The following is a 15570-nucleotide window of genomic DNA, read 5'->3' on the forward strand; positions in this document are numbered from 1 at the left end:
GCAGCCAGAAATGCATGTGGTCAAACCTAAACGGCCATTTTTCCTGAGAGGAACTAGCTGCTCCCAGTAGCCAGCAGGGCAGGAAAAGAAAAAACCCACTCTACAATCTACAGCCTGCCCCACCTTCAGGAGCCCTGCCGACCACACCTTGCATTTTTACCTTTTCAGAGGAAACAAAAGCAGAGGCCAAGCCTATGGGTTGAATAGTCTCAGGGAGCACCTGTGATTGGATTGGGGAGGGGCTGTACGCCCCACTATTCCAGAATCCTGACTGGTACTTTTCCCTCACAGGAGAGCTGATAGAAACTCCAGGTTTCCAGCTGACCCCACTGACTGCATACGAGGGTCTCCACTCAGCCCAGGGCAAACTAATATTTTGGGCAACTTGCAGAGGAGCTCTGGAACAGGAACACACACACACTACATTCCCTGAAATCTGAACAGTACCTCCCCATCACAGGAGACCCAGATATCTAGACTCCCAATTCCACCTAAAGACTTTTCAGAAACAGACTTTTGAGTGATTAAGATTGACAGCTGGCCAGCAGGCAAAAGAGGGCAGAGGTGGATCCCGGAGAACCTGGAGAAGTTTGCTAACCAAGCCCTGGACCCCATGCTGCTAACAAAGCTGCTTTACAGGGGAGCTTGGCCTCTTCTACATGCAGCCAAGTCCTGTGGAGAAAGACACAAACTGAAGATCGCTGAAAGCCAAATGATGACAGTTTTCTGACAGTGGTTAGCACCCACGTACCTCACAGGAAGCCCAGAATTGGCAGACAGAGCAGTCAGCCAGTCATCAGAGGAGCAGGATCCAAAGGAAGCTCCCATGGGGCACTAAACTCTGCTGAAAGGAATGCTACTTCAGTTTCTTCTTCATTTTTTCTTTTTCTTCCCCTTTTCTCTTTTCTTTCTCTTTTTTACTTTTTAAAAAATGTATCTTTTTTACTTATCTTCTTTATTGACTTATTATTCTAGACTCTATTGTTCTGTTCATATATGTGACTTTCCTCTTCCCTTTTCCTACTCAAAATGTTTTCTTTCTTTTCTTTTCCACCTGGTTTCTCATCTTTTTTCCTTTTCTTATGTTGGGTTTATTTGCTTTCTCCTCTATTTTCCTTTCCTTTTTTCTTCTTTTCTTTTCTTCCTCCTTTACTTTAAACTGTTTTCCTCTCCTTATTCCCCTAACCCAGTATTCTTATTTTATTTCAGCTCTGCTCCTACATATTTCTTTTTCTCCCCTCCCCCCTTTTTTGTTTGTTTTGTTTTCTCTTATTTGTTCTTTTTTTTCTTTTCTTCTGTCATTCCTGCTCTGCTTTTTCTTTCCTAATTCTCTCTTCTCTGGTGGTTGTTTTCGTTGGTGCTGTAGGGATCTTGTGCATATTTTTGTTTTGTTTCTTTTGTTTTGTGTTTTGCTATTGTATTTCGTTCTGTTTAGTCAGCACCTCCACAATAGCTTGTGATCAGTTCTGGGGTGAGCCACATAGTCCACCAGACTGAGAGGAGATTTCATACATGAACAGGACAATAACATTCAAGACCCAACTACAACAGGAGGACTCAAACAACTCAAGCAAGGGGCTTTCCTAGAGCACCCAGCTCAGATCTAAGAGACTACACCACTAGGTCCCACAAAACCCCTACTACATAAGAGCAACCCACAAAGTCTGGGAGGCATAGCAGTTTGATCTAATACATAAAAACAAATACAAAAGGATAGCAAAAATGGGGAGACTAAGAAACAACCCACAAATGAAAAAGGATGAACTGCTAGAAAAGGAACTAAATGAAATGGAGGCAAGCAATTTGTCAGACAAAGAATTCAAAATAATGGTAATAAAGGTGCTCAAAAAACTCAGTGAAACTTAATGAGCATTATAAGGGACTAATATAATGAGAGCTACACCAACATGAAAAGAGAGTTGAAAAAATAAATAAGAAGTTCTCAATTGGAAATGAGAACTGACATAGCTGAAATAAAGAACACCCTGGAAGGATTCAACAGTAGACTAGAAGAAGCTGAGGACTGATTCAGCGAATTAGAAGACAAGATAGAAAAAACACCCATTCAGAGCAGCAAATGTGAAAAAAAAAATTAAATAGCAGGAGGAGAGTCTAAGGGAGCTTTGGGACAACATGAAATGTAATAACATTCACATCATACAGGCAGCAGAAAGAGAAGAATCTGAGAAAGGAATAGAGAACTTGTTTGAAGAAATAATGGCAGAAAATTTCCCTAATCCTGGTGAAGGAAAAGGCACTCAAGTTTAGGAAACACAGAGAGTCCCAATCAAGATGAACCCAAGACCCACACCTAGACACATAATAATTAAATTGTCAAACATTAAAGATAAAGAAAGAATCTGAAAGGCTGCAAGAGAGAGACAGAAAGTTACCTACAAGGAAGTTCCCATTAGACTGTCAGCTGATTTCTCAATAGAAATACTTCAGGCCAGAAGGAAGTGGCATGAAGTATATAAAGTAATGAAAACCAAGGGACTGAACCCAAGACTACTCTATCCAGCAAGGCTATCATTCAAAATTGAAGGTGAAATAAAAAGCTTCACAGACAAAAAAACAAAAAATACACCCCCCCCCCCCCCACACACACACCAAAACACCAAGCACTGCAAGAAATGCTAAAAGGACTGTTGAAAGAAGAAGAAATAGAGAGAAAGAGAAGAACAGAGGCATAAAGACAAAGAATGGCAACAAATAAGTACCTATCAATAATATCCTTAAATGTAAATGGCTTAAATGTGCCAATCTAAAGATATAGGGTAGCTGAATTAATAAGAAAACATGACCCATATATATGCTGTCTACAAGAGACACACCTCAGAACAACACACTCACACAGAATGATAGTGAAAGTGCGGCAAAAAATTTTCCAGACAAATGGAAATGAAAAAAAAAGTTGGGGTGGCAGTACTCATATCTGACAAAATAGACTTTAAAGTGAAGGCCAAAACAGGAGACAATGGAGGTCACTTCATAATACTAAAGGGATTGATACAACCAAAGGATATAACTCTGGTAAACATATATGCACCCAATAAAGGAGCATCCAAATATATAATAAAAAAAAACTTATGCAGGATTTTAAGGGAGAGATCGACAGTAATACAGTCACAATAAGGGACTTTCACACCTCACTGACATCACTGGAGAGATCTTCTAGACAAAAAATCAGCAAGGAAACAGTGACTTTAAACAACAAAATAGATGAGATGGAATTAGTTGATAGCTATAGATATACATTCTTCTCAAGTCCACATGGGACATTTTCAAAGATAGATAACATGTTAGGATACAAACTAACTCTCTACAAGTTCAAGAAGATTGAAATTGTATCAAGCATCTTCTCAGATCACAGTGGAATGAAATTAGCAATCAACCACAGTAAAAACACTCAAAAACATTTAAACACATGGAGGATAAATAGCATGTTATTAAACAATGGATGGGTTACCAAAGAAATCAAGGAAGAAATAAAAAAACTTCCTGGAAACAAAGGAAAATGAACACACAACAATGCCAAATCTATGGGACACAGTGAAAGCAGTCCTGAGAGGGAAGTTCATAGTATTACAGGCCTACCTCTAGAAATGAGAAAAAGCTGAAATAAACAATCTAATCCTACAACTTAACCAGAACAACAAGAAAAAGCCCAGAGTAAGTAGAAGGAATGACATAATAAAGACCAGAGCAGAAATAAATAACATAGAGACTAAAAAGAAAACACAAAGACCAATAAAACCAAGAGATGTTTCTTTGAAAAGATAAACAAGATTAATGAACCTTTAGACAGACTCATGAAGAAACAGAGAGGACTCAAATAAACAAAATGAGAAATGAAAGAGGTGAAGTAACAACTTACCCCACAGAAATATAAAGGATCATAAAAAAATACTGTGAACAACTATATTCCAACAGACTTGACAACCTGGACAAAACAGACATATTCCTAGAAAAATACAATCAACCAGGAAGAATAAGAAAGCCTAAATAGGCTGATAACTACTGAAGAAATTGAAGCATTAATCAAAAAACTCCCAGTAAAAAAAAAAGCCCTGGTTTGGATGCCTTCACAGGGGAATTTTACCAAACATTCAAAGAAGACTTAACACCTATCCACCTCAAACTATTCAAAAAAAAAAAAAAAAAAACTCAAGAGGAAAGAACATTTTCAAGCTCTTTTTACAAGGCTAGCATTAGCCTAATTCCAAATAAGACACTACAAAGAAAGAGAGTTACAGGCCAATATCCCTGATGAACATAGATGCTAAAATCCTCAACAAAATTCTAGCAAATTGGATCCAGAAACACATTAAAAAGATCATATACCATGACCAAATAGGATTTATTCTGGGGATGCAAGGCTGGTACAATATTTCCAAAGCAATAACTGTAATACATCATATAAACAGATTGGAAGACAAAAATCACACGGTCATGTCAATTGATACAGAAAAAATATTCAGCAAAATCCAACACCCTTTTTTTGATAAAAACTCTCAGCAAAGTGGCAATAGAAGGATCATACCTCAACATAATAAAGGCCATATATGACAAACCTACAGCCAACATCATACTCAATAGGCAAAATCTAAAACCATTTTCCCTAAGAACAGGCACAAGACAGGACGTCCACTTTCACCACTCTTACTCAACATAGCACTGGAAGTCCTAGCCATAATGATCAGACAAGAAGAAGAAATAAAAGGCATCCAAATTGGAAAGGAAGAAGTAAAACTGTCATTATTCTCAGATGACATGATATACATAGAAAACCCTAAAGACTCCACCAAAAAAACGACTGGATTTAATAAATGAATAAGGCAACATAGCAGGATACTAAATTAACACCCAGAAATAGATGGCATTTTTATACACCAATAACTAACTCTCAAAAAGAGAAACTAAATAAAACCCCCCAAAAAACCCCAAACAAAACCCCTTTACCATTGCAACAAAAAAATTAAGATGCTTAGGAATAAACTTAACCAAGGAGGTAAAAGACCTGTACTTGGAAAACTACAGGACGTTGACAAAAGAGATAGAGGAAGATATAAACAAGTGGAAGACTATACCATGTTCATGGATTAGAAGAATAAACATCATTAAAACGTCCATACTATTCAAAGCAATCTATAGATTCAATGCTATCCCTACTAAAATACTACTAAAGGCATATTTCATGGATCTAGAATAAACACTCCAAAAATTTATATGGAACCAAAAAAGATCCAAATAGCTGCAGCAATCTTGATAAAAAAAGAGACAAAGTTGGAGGAATCACAATACCAGATATCAAGTTATATACTACAAAACCACTGTACTCAAAACAACCTAGCACTGGCACAAGAACAGACATACAGATCAATGGAATTGTACAGAGAACCAAGAAATTGACCCAAGCCATTATGCTCAATTAATATTTGAAAAGGGAGGCAAGAGCATACAATGGAGTAAAGATAGTCTCTTCAATAAATGATATTGGGAAAATTGAACAGGTACATACAAAAAAAAGAAACTAGATCACTAACTTACACCATACAAAAGAATAAAGTAAAAATGGATATAAGACTTAAATCTAAGTTGTGAAACCATAAAAATCTTAGAAGAAACCATAAGGTGCAATATCACAGACATCTGCCCAGCTAGTGTGGCTCAGTGCTTGAGCACTGATCTGTGAACTAGGAGTTCAATACGTGGTCAGGGCACATGCCCGGTTGCAGGCTCAATCCCCAGGAGGTGTGCAGGAGGCAGCCAATCAATGATTATCTCTCATCATTGATGTTTCTATCTCTCTTTCTCTCTCCCTTCCTTTCTGAAATCAATGAAAATATATTTTTACAAAAATCTCAGACACCTCTCATAACAATATGTTTACCAATACATCTCCTAAGGCAAAGGAAACCAGAGAAGAAATAAATGGACTACGTCAAAATAAAAAGCTTCTGTACAGCAAAAGAAACCATCAACAAAATAAAAAGAGAGCCCACTGTATGAAAACATATTTGCCAATGATACATCTGATAAGGGGTTAATTTTCAAAATATATAAGGAACTCATATAACTTAACAAAAGGAAGACAAACAATCCAATTTAAGAATGGGCAAAGGACCTAAATAGACACTTCTCCAAAGTGGACATACAAAAGGACAAGAGACATATGAAAAATGCTCAGAGTTACTGAACATGTGAGGGATGCGAATTAAAATGACAATGAGGTATCACTTCACACCTATCAGAATGGTTATCATCAACAATCAACAAGGATGTGGAGAAAAGGGAACGCTTGTGCACTGCTGGTAGGAATGCAGACTGGTGCAGCCACTGTCAAAACAGTATGGAGTTTCCTCAAAAAATTAAAAATGGAACTCCCATTTGACCCAGTGATCCCATTTCTGGGAATATATCCTAAGAAACCAGAAACACCAATCGGAAAGAATATATGCATCCCTATGTTCATAGCAGCACAATTCACCATAGCTAAGATTTGTTAATAGCCCAAATGCCCATTAGTAGATGAGTGGATAAAAAAGCTGTGGTACATTTACACTATGGAATCTTATGCAGCTGTAAAAAAAGAAGTATGTCTTACCCTTTGAGACAGCATGGAGGGACCTGGAGAGTATCATGCTAAGTGAAATAAGCCAGTCAGAGATACAAGTATCACATGATCTCACTCATATGTGGATTCTAATGAACAAAATAAACTGATGAACAAAATAGATCCAGAGATATAGAACAATGGAACAGGCTGACGAGTTTCAGAGGTAAGGGAGTGGGTGGGGAGATATTAACCAGGGAAGTTATGATACACAGACAATAGTTCGGGAGAGGTATGTGTGGGGTAAAGAGGGTCAACGGGGAAAAAGGTGGGGACATCTATAATACTTCCAACAATAATGATCAATTTTAAAAAAAAGAAAGGCGAGAAAGGATCCTCTTGTTCTAGGTGTAGGCGCTGGGGCACTTGGGGTGGGATAGAGACAAGTCTGAAGTCAGAGGAGGCAGGAGCAGGGCAGGGGCTGGATCTGCTGGGAGGTTTAGGGTGCAGGATAACCTCTGAGGTATGGAGTATTGTCAGGGTTGGGACTAGGAGTCAGAGTGAGGGTAGGGTAGGAATAAGAATGGAAGTGAGGCCCTGACCGGTTTGGCTCAGTGGATGGAGCGTCGGCCTGCGGATTCAAAGGTCCCAGGTTTGATTCTGGTCAAGCGCATGTACCTTGGTCGCGGGCACATCCCCAGTAGGGAGTGTGCAGGATGTGTCTCTTTCATTGATGTTTCTAACTCTCTATCCCTCTCTGTAAAAAAATCAATAAGATATATGAAAAAAAAAAAAAAAAAGAATGGGAGGCAGGCCAGTGCTGGATGAGGGGAGGGGTAGGGCGGGAGCACAACAGGGCCAGGCATCAGGTAGCAGCTAGGTGTTATGCAGGTAAGAGTGTAAGGCTGGAGTTAAGGCAAATTTTTAAGTGACCTTTCTTGGATGTGAGTGAGCCCTTGGGTCTCAGGAGGAGGCACTGGAGCAGTGCTGAGCTGTCACAGGATGTCTGCTTTCAGCTCCAGGTCTATGTGGCTGAATTCTCCCATCTGGGTGTACTGGGGACACAGAGACAGCTACTGTTTAGCCACTTCAAGGTGGACTCCCCTGCTCACCTTCATAGCTCCCTCAGACCCAGGTTCTGACAGACAACTCTGTTCCAGATCTTGTTCTTCATCCCTCTGGAGACAAGCCCATGTACTTTTTCTTGCTGAGCTCTAATATCTGTTTCTTTTTCTAACTTATACAGTAATAACACTGTCATCTAAGTTGTCTGTAAAATAAGATCTTACATTTGGTGATTCTTCACATATTAAAGAGCTGTTTTCACAAACATTTTCTCACTGATTCACAAACATCCTATTAGGTGAAAATGACCTCTACCCCATTTTACAGAGTCAGCGCCTGATGTACCAGACCAGTCATAGGCTACTAGGATTGAAACTCAGTGTGCTAACCTCTAGCCCAGCAGACTCATGGCTAGCTGACATGGATAGACCAGACATAGAATTCAAATATGAAGCACGGGTGCATGTTTGTGCTTGCTCTTGGAGACTAAAAACTTCAGGACTGGAATCTGGGTACCTGGGACAGGGAGATGGGGTTAAGGGTGGTGACAGTGACCAAATCTCATTACTTGGCTGCTCACCCAGGCCAGGGGAGAGCTACTACCTACATTGCCTGCGCCACGGTAATCCCTGCAGGTACTAATCTGACACCCAAGACAGCAACGCATTGGTCTCACATTGCTAATATCCTGGGCCTCCCCTACCTGCCAAGGGTTTTACCACCTATGGCTCTGACACAGACAGGGGACAAGATTACCCAGCAGAGGGCTGAGGTGAGGTTCCAACAGACCTTGGTGTCTGGCTCCTGACTTCCTCTAGGAGTAATCCTTGAAGCTGGCACTTCATTCCCCCCACATGGCTCTCCCCTTTGGGGATAATCCTGGGCAGGTCCATGCTCATTTCCTCACTTGGAATAGGGGGTTCACATCTGTGAGGCCCTTAGCAGTGAGCAACATGGGGCCTTCTGCTCTGCTAAGTCCTGAAAGGTCCCTACAAAGAAGAGTTCCCTGAGGCTTGGAAGCACCCCCTTCACCAGGCAGGATGCTGCTCAGTGACTTCAGGGTGGGCAGCATGAGGCTTTGAAGATTCAAGTCTTTATTAAAGGCTGTGAAAGTGGAGAGGGCAGATCAGACTTTATTATAAAAGCTGTGATGAAATGCATCTGAAGGTAGCAGGCATGGTGGGGCTGGGCTTGCACTAGGATAGTTGAGCACTGCTCAGTCCAGGCCTAGGCTGCCTTGTGGCTGCCAAGACGATGGCATCACAGCTCACCCAGGGCCCCAGGCCCCTCCTCCCCTCTTCCCATCAGTCTGTTTCTGCCAAGCTTCAGAGGCAGCACCTACTTTAAATTGGAACCCTATTTCAAATGCATCAGAGTTCACTGGTAGAACCAGTGCTCCTGCTGTTGTAGCAAGTTTCCATGTAATCCCTTAATGGGTTTTCAGGGCACCCACAAGACAGGGGCTGAGGTGTGCGCACACAGACTCCACCTTTGTGAAAGCTGAGCCCATAGAAGCTGGGGTCTGGGCTGCATCCCAGTAGCAAAAATCGAGGAACAGGGATGGGAAGGGGAGGGGACACTGGTTCTGCCAGTCAGAAGGGATGACTCTGACCTGCTAGTGTCTTCTGCTGACTTCTGCTGTGCCTGCAGGCCGGGAACCTTAGCTTAGGCTTGGGGGCTAGGGTTCAAGAATGAAGCCATCTGCTGCCTCGTGGCATGCTGCCCATTCTTAAAATCCCAGAATGAAAGGGTTGAATGGGACTCGGACCATCCAGACCAACCAGGCATTTTACGGGTGGGGACAAGGGGACTCAGGAAGAGGCCTTATCCTAGGTCGGGACTTTCTCTGCTGCTCCATACTGCTTCTCCTTCGAAGTGCAGTCTACACAGCAATGGTCCTGGAACTCAGCCGGCATCAGCATCACCTGGACAGCCTGCTAAACTAAACAGCTTGCTGGGTACCACCCCAGAGTCCAGTCCCATTCCAGAGGTCTGGGGCAGAGGCGATCAGGGGAAAGCAGGTGTGGGCCTCTGAACTACACAGAGAACAGCGCCGGGTCAGAGGACACTCCTTGGCAAGGCTGAGGCGGGCAGTGCAGACATGGCCAAGGGCCATGCTGAGAGGGGTCAGTAGCCTGAGGACCAAAGGGCAAAGCCTGGACTAAGGGGAGTGTTTCTGTGGCCAAGAGGAAGGAAGCAAGTGTGGAGGGAAGTGGGGACAGGCATGGCACAGCAGCTTCTGTCTCTGCAGATATGCGGGAAGTGGACAGAGGGCCGGCTTCAGGCAGGCTGAGGCTGGGAGAACCCAAGCTCATGAGGGGCAGTTTAGTTTGAAAGGCACTTTGAGTACCTGTGGGGCCACTGGTGTTGCAGGTGGTGTCCATGGGAGCTGTTGGCAGGTCCCCTGGGCAGTGGCTGGGAGTCAGGGAGGAGCTGCAGGGTCAGAAAGTGGCAAGCTGGGTGGGTGGGGCAAGCTGGAGGCCACTTAGCCGAGGCCCTGCTTTCTTCACCCAGGACCTCCCTGGTTCTGGCTCCTGCAAGGGAGGGGCCAACGGCCTGGTGAGTTAACTCCCTGGTGCATCAGGGATCTGGTAGCTCCAGGGGGCGGCTGCTTGGCCTTGGAACCTTCTCTGTGGGATTTTTAGAGAAGGGGAGTTTGGTCCCAGAGAACAAGACCTAATTCTGGACCAAATGTCAGCTGAGTATTAGGGACCAGGTTCTGGGGATGCTGTGATGGGCAGGGCCTGGCTGAGGGACAACATCCCTCTCTGTCCCCAGAGATTCCAAGCCAGTCATTCCCCCATCTCAGCTGTGCTGGGGAGCCCTTTGGGCCAAGCTGTGGCTAGCAAGAGGGGTAGAGATGCCTTCTCCCACTGCCAAGGCTGGCCCCTCCAACAGGCTTTTGAAGTAGGTACTCATAGCTTGAAAGTTGAGAGCAGGCCGTGCAGGCGGCGATGAGGTGGCCTGTAGATACCGGCTGTACTTCTTCAAGCCCCCCTGTGGGTCTTGGCAGTGTGCAGTCAACAGCTCCGTGAAGCTCACGTTGTGGAGGGCCAGGAGGCGGGCCTCGGCCCGGGGCAGGACGGCTGCCTGCACCAGGGGCTGCAGGGATCCGAAGCACTGCAGGCTGCTGAAGGAGTATGTGTGCTGGGCCAGCTGGGGTCCCGGGGAGACTTCAAGGAGGCGGCACAGGTCACGCATGGTCAGCACAGCTGCCAGGGCACTGTGTTCGCTCATGTTTCTTGCCAGGTAGGTCTTGGCCAAACTCTTGAGTTTGAAGCTGCTGGCCTGGGGCACTCGCTCCTGGATGAGGGGCAGAGTGGCCAGGAAGCCAGAGATGGCCTCCTGGAACTCGCAAAGCTTGTTCATGTCTTCCAGGGCCCGGAAGAAATTGGGGAGGCTGGGCCCCCACAGCTTATAGCAGGCCAGGATGGGACGGCACATGGAGCTCAGGAAGCAGAGGAAGTGCTGTAGCCCCACCTCCAGGGAGACCGCCTTGGAGTGGATGCTTAAGGCCTCTGGCTGGATGAGTACTCGGAATTTGCTCTCCTGGTTCACGGCTGCCAGCTGCCTAATCTTCTGGGCTGGGCAGGAGAGAAGGGCAGGATGAGGTCCTAGGGACATGGGAGGCACTGGGAGGGATTGGGGGAACTCCAGGGCTGCTGACCCACTATCCAGAGACCCCACCTTGGGGTCTGCTGTCAGGAACCAAGCATTAGCCTTCAAACATTTGCAACTATGCCCCAAGCTCTGAAGATTCAAGTCTTCTCTAATGGTCATTAGAGAGCCCACTTTCATTGTCAATCTTGAGGTCAGATTGAGGCAGGCAGACGCTGGGAGAACCCCTGGGGGAACCCAAGGGGAAGCTGCTGACTGCACACTGCAGATATGAGGGAAGTGGACAGACAGCAGCCTTCAGGCAGGCAGAGGCTGGGAGGAGGTCTGCTGCCCTCAAATGCCTTGCTCACTGGCTGGAAGTCCATTCCCCGCTCCCCTGCCACCTGCCTCCAAGTTCACCAAACCCTTTAGATCCAGGCCCCTCCTGTCTCTCTTCTGTCAGCTTCACCCCACTACCCTTGAGACCTTTCACAGTTTCTACCTAGCCCTCCACTTCCTACCCTTGCCTCCAGTCCCACCAATCACTTAGCTAAGGCTCCCAGCCAGTTGGAGCTCTGAGACATACAACACACCGGCCCAATCTACTGCACTCAAAGAGTGTGGCCCAGAGCCTCTTGTGAGGGCTGTGAGTGACTTCCCTGTCCTGCGGGAACACCTGCTGCTTCTGGCTGGCTGGGCTAGCCCCAGGCCGAGACTGTGCCATAAGGCAGGGCCTCAGCAAATACTACAGGAGTTGAGGGGCTTCTGGGAGAGGTCATATCTCTCTGTGACTTCAGCTCTGTTGGCCTCCCTCTGCAGCCCACTGTGGAATGGGTCTTATACCTAGAAATGTGCAATCACAGCCCAATGCCTGGCTTGAATTGCTGGTCTCATAGCAGTGATTTTCTACAAACACTGGGTTCTGTTTAGAGGTGTCTTCCCAAGGCTCTCCAAGGAAGAGAAGCACTCCTCAGAGGTGAGCTCCTGGAGGCGCTTGCCTCACACTTTCAGGCACTGGTCAAGGCAGCTGTCCTCATTCAAGCAACGGAGCGGGCACTGGGAGTCCCAGGGGAGATGCAGTGCGCACTCGCTCTCCCCTCTCTGGCTGTGGTCATTGGCCAGAGCTCAGGGCTCTCCTGGACCCTGCAGATGGCTCTGCTTGTACTTATCTTGGGGACTTAGAGACTAAGTTAGAAAGGGGTGGGAATGGTCATTAGAGAACCCACTTTCATTGTCAATCTTGAGGTCAAAGAAAACCAGGGGCCTGACTTCTGATTGGAGGTCTGTGAGGCTCTCATCCAGGACCCTGAGGGAGTTGGTGCCCTCCAGCTGAAGGTCACTGGACTCGCTGCTGCTGTCATCCAGCTCTCGGAAGGACTGCAATACAGAAAAACCAACAGGTCAGGGGTCCGGAGGGTGAGAGGGAGCATATTGGTCATGGGAGCATGTGCTGGTAAGCAGGTGTGTATAGTCACATGTGTGCGAACATGAGCAAGTTGGCACGGCCTGGGCATCTGCATGCACATGACCAAGGGCATGTTATTGTGGAAGGGAAGGTGTGTGTCTAGGTGAGTACACAGTGCACTTGTGCAGGCTGTGTTTTAGCCAGTACACATGCACTAATGAGGAGGGATAAGAGGATGAGATCATGTGGGCAAGTGTGTGTACATCTGGGTATGCATGGGGAGATGTGAATTTGTGAACCTATATTAACACAAGTGTGTGTGGGGGTGTGGAGGCTTGGGAGCGGGGCCAGTGTTATGTGGGTACAGCTCAAGGTGCCTGCTTCTCAGTTGATCTTTGAGCAGACTCAGAAGAAACACAAACTGGGGACAGGAGGAAAGAGTCTTATCTTGAACCCCAGATGTCTCTCTAGAAGGGGCCAGGAGCCTGGCTTTTCTTGTTCCAAAAGCCGTTTGAGGTATCAGTGTCCTATGCAAAGGGGAGGAGGAGGACTGCTTAGCTCAGGGGTCCTCAAACTACGGCCCGCGGGCCACATGCAAATACAAATATTGTATTTGTTCCCGTTTTGTTTTTTTACTTCAAAATAAGATATGTGCAGTGCGCATAGGAATTTGTTCATAGTTTTTTTTAAACTATAGTCTGGCCCTCCAACGGTCTGAGGGACAGTGAACTGTCCCCCTGTTTAAAAAGTTCGAGGACCCCTGGCTTAGCTTCTAGGACACACACCTAGGTAGACACACAGAGCCCAGCACTGAGAGCAGTGGAGGGATAAAGCTCAGAGCCTAGAGGCTGCCAGACAGCAACCAGGAGCTGGCGGCTTAGGGAAGCCTGAGGCTCGTCTGGGGTGAGCACAGGTTGGAAGGGGCAAGAAAAATTTGGAAGGTCTCTGGTGAAGGGGAAGGCCTCCAGCTTCCAAGGGGCTGGGGCTACAGAGGGAGAAGTGTGCTCTCATGATGTAGAGTTAATTGCTCATTATCTGCACAGCTGCCAAACCCAGATGTTGTCTTTGGTGGCCTGCTCAGAACCTCCTGTGAATGCCACCTATGCACATCAGCCAGAGACCCGGAGGGAAGGGCATGGCAAGCGTCCAGGGCTGGCTGCGGGAACTGCTGGGACACAGGTCAGAGCTGGCCTTGGTCTTTCCTTCTATGGACTGCCTCTGGCTGGTTGATGGAGTTGGCTTCACTTGCGACTATCTGAGGACTATATGAACCCTGGCTCTGACTAATGTCCATGGAAGATAATTAGTACATTCTCCTAGGCCAGTGGTTTTCAATCTTGGCTGCACATTAGAATCACCTGGGCATCTTTTTGAAATCCTGATTTCTGGGCCTCATCCTCCGGAAATTCTGTTTCTTTGTTACTAATGTTGTGGCCTCACCCCATAACAAAGAAACAGAATTTCTGGAGGATGAGGCCCAGAAATCAGGATTTTAAAAAGATTCCCAGGTGATTCTAATGTGCAGCCTAGGTTGAGAACCACTGTCCTAGGTGCTTCTACTCTCCAGGTGAAACATTTAATGAATAAAAATTCAACCAAAAGCTAAGTCATTGTTAACCACAGCTAACATGTGCTGGATATTCCTAGGAGTGGCTAATTTTTACTTTTGTTTGCGTTTCATAGCTCTACCCCACGCTCATCACCAACTTCCTCCCAGTCAGTGATAGAAATATTCAATAGAAATCCATCCAGAGCTGGTTTTACTTAGAGAAGCCTGAGTCCCTGGACTTTAGACAGAAGATCCTAATAAGAGACTTTGTCAAATGCCTTGCATATTGGTATCTTGAATCTGCCACATGTCCAAGGCTAATCTATATATATAAAACCCTAATATGCAAATAGACTGAACAGTGGAACAACCGAACAACCGGTCACTATGATGAGTGCTGACCACCGGCGGGTGCGTGTGGAACATGGCGGGTGTCGGCAGCAGGCGGCAGAGCATGGAACATGGGGGCATTGGCCACAGTGGGATGTGGAGCAGGTAAGTGGGGGCACCGACCAAGGCGGGGCACTAGTCACTATCATGCGGGCGAGCCTCTGGTGGTTACTGAAAATTCTTTGCTCCTATGGGTCACAGTCCCACCCAGTGCTTGCACCTGCTGCTGGCGCCAGCCCTGCTCACACCTGCTGCTGGTGCCAGAGCCTCCACTCGCACCCGCTACCAGTGCCCAGCACTGGCCCTGATCGTTTGGCACTGTCAGCGGGTGCAAGAAGTGCCTTCCGGCCCCCATCACCCCTCAGGGCTTCTCCACCTCCCTCTGCTCCTGAGGGGTGATTGGAGCTGGCAGCCACCTCTCACACCTGCTGCCGCCCACGGTCCTGCTCAAACCCACAGCCAGCACCAGCCCCACTCCTACCCTCTGCTGGAGCCGGCCCCAGTCACTCCACACCATCAGCAGGTGTGAGTGGAGCCAGTGCCGTCAGCACATGGGAATGGTGGTGGCGGGAGCGAAGCTGCCAGCAGACAGGGGACCAGGGGCCATAGCAGGAGGGGCTGGGTGGGGGCATGGAGTGGGGGCCGAGAACCAGCCCTGTGCCTCGCAGCCCACAGTTCCTTTTAAGGTTCACGAATTCGTGCAGTGGGCCCCTAGTTTTATACAACTGGTTCTGACTCTTGTCTCATGTCCTGGCCTCCTCCCTCCCTTGTAAGGAGTCTTCTACAGAATCTTCCTTGAAGTTGATAGCTGGCGGAGAGCTGAACTCGCCTTGCTATGTCCTCGCCTTGGCCTTAGCTCTCTTACTAATATCTGAAGATCCATTCCCTTGGCTGAATCCTCTCTGCCACCCACTGACATGATACACTAGGCTTTCTCTTCTGCCTTCTTTTGGCTCCAAACATGCAGTGGCCCCGAGGGCTTCCACCTGCCTCCTTCCTTCTGTGGTG

General features: G+C 46.5%; 1 protein-coding gene across 1 annotated transcript in view; it reads right to left on the minus strand.

Annotated features, from left to right (window-relative positions):
• Positions 1–8699: 8699 nt before the first annotated feature.
• PML (PML nuclear body scaffold) overlaps positions 8700–15570 on the minus strand; it is a 47065-nt gene continuing 40194 nt past the window's right edge. Inside the window, 2 exon segments of the mRNA XM_081101588.1 lie at positions 8700–11205; positions 12445–12595. Of these exon segments, the coding sequence (XP_080957714.1) occupies positions 10427–11205; positions 12445–12595 (930 nt within the window). The 3' untranslated portion in view covers positions 8700–10426.

This window comes from Myotis nattereri (genome assembly GCF_964212035.1).
Source record: "Myotis nattereri genome assembly, chromosome: 1".
Classification (NCBI taxonomy): Eukaryota; Metazoa; Chordata; class Mammalia; order Chiroptera; family Vespertilionidae; genus Myotis; species Myotis nattereri.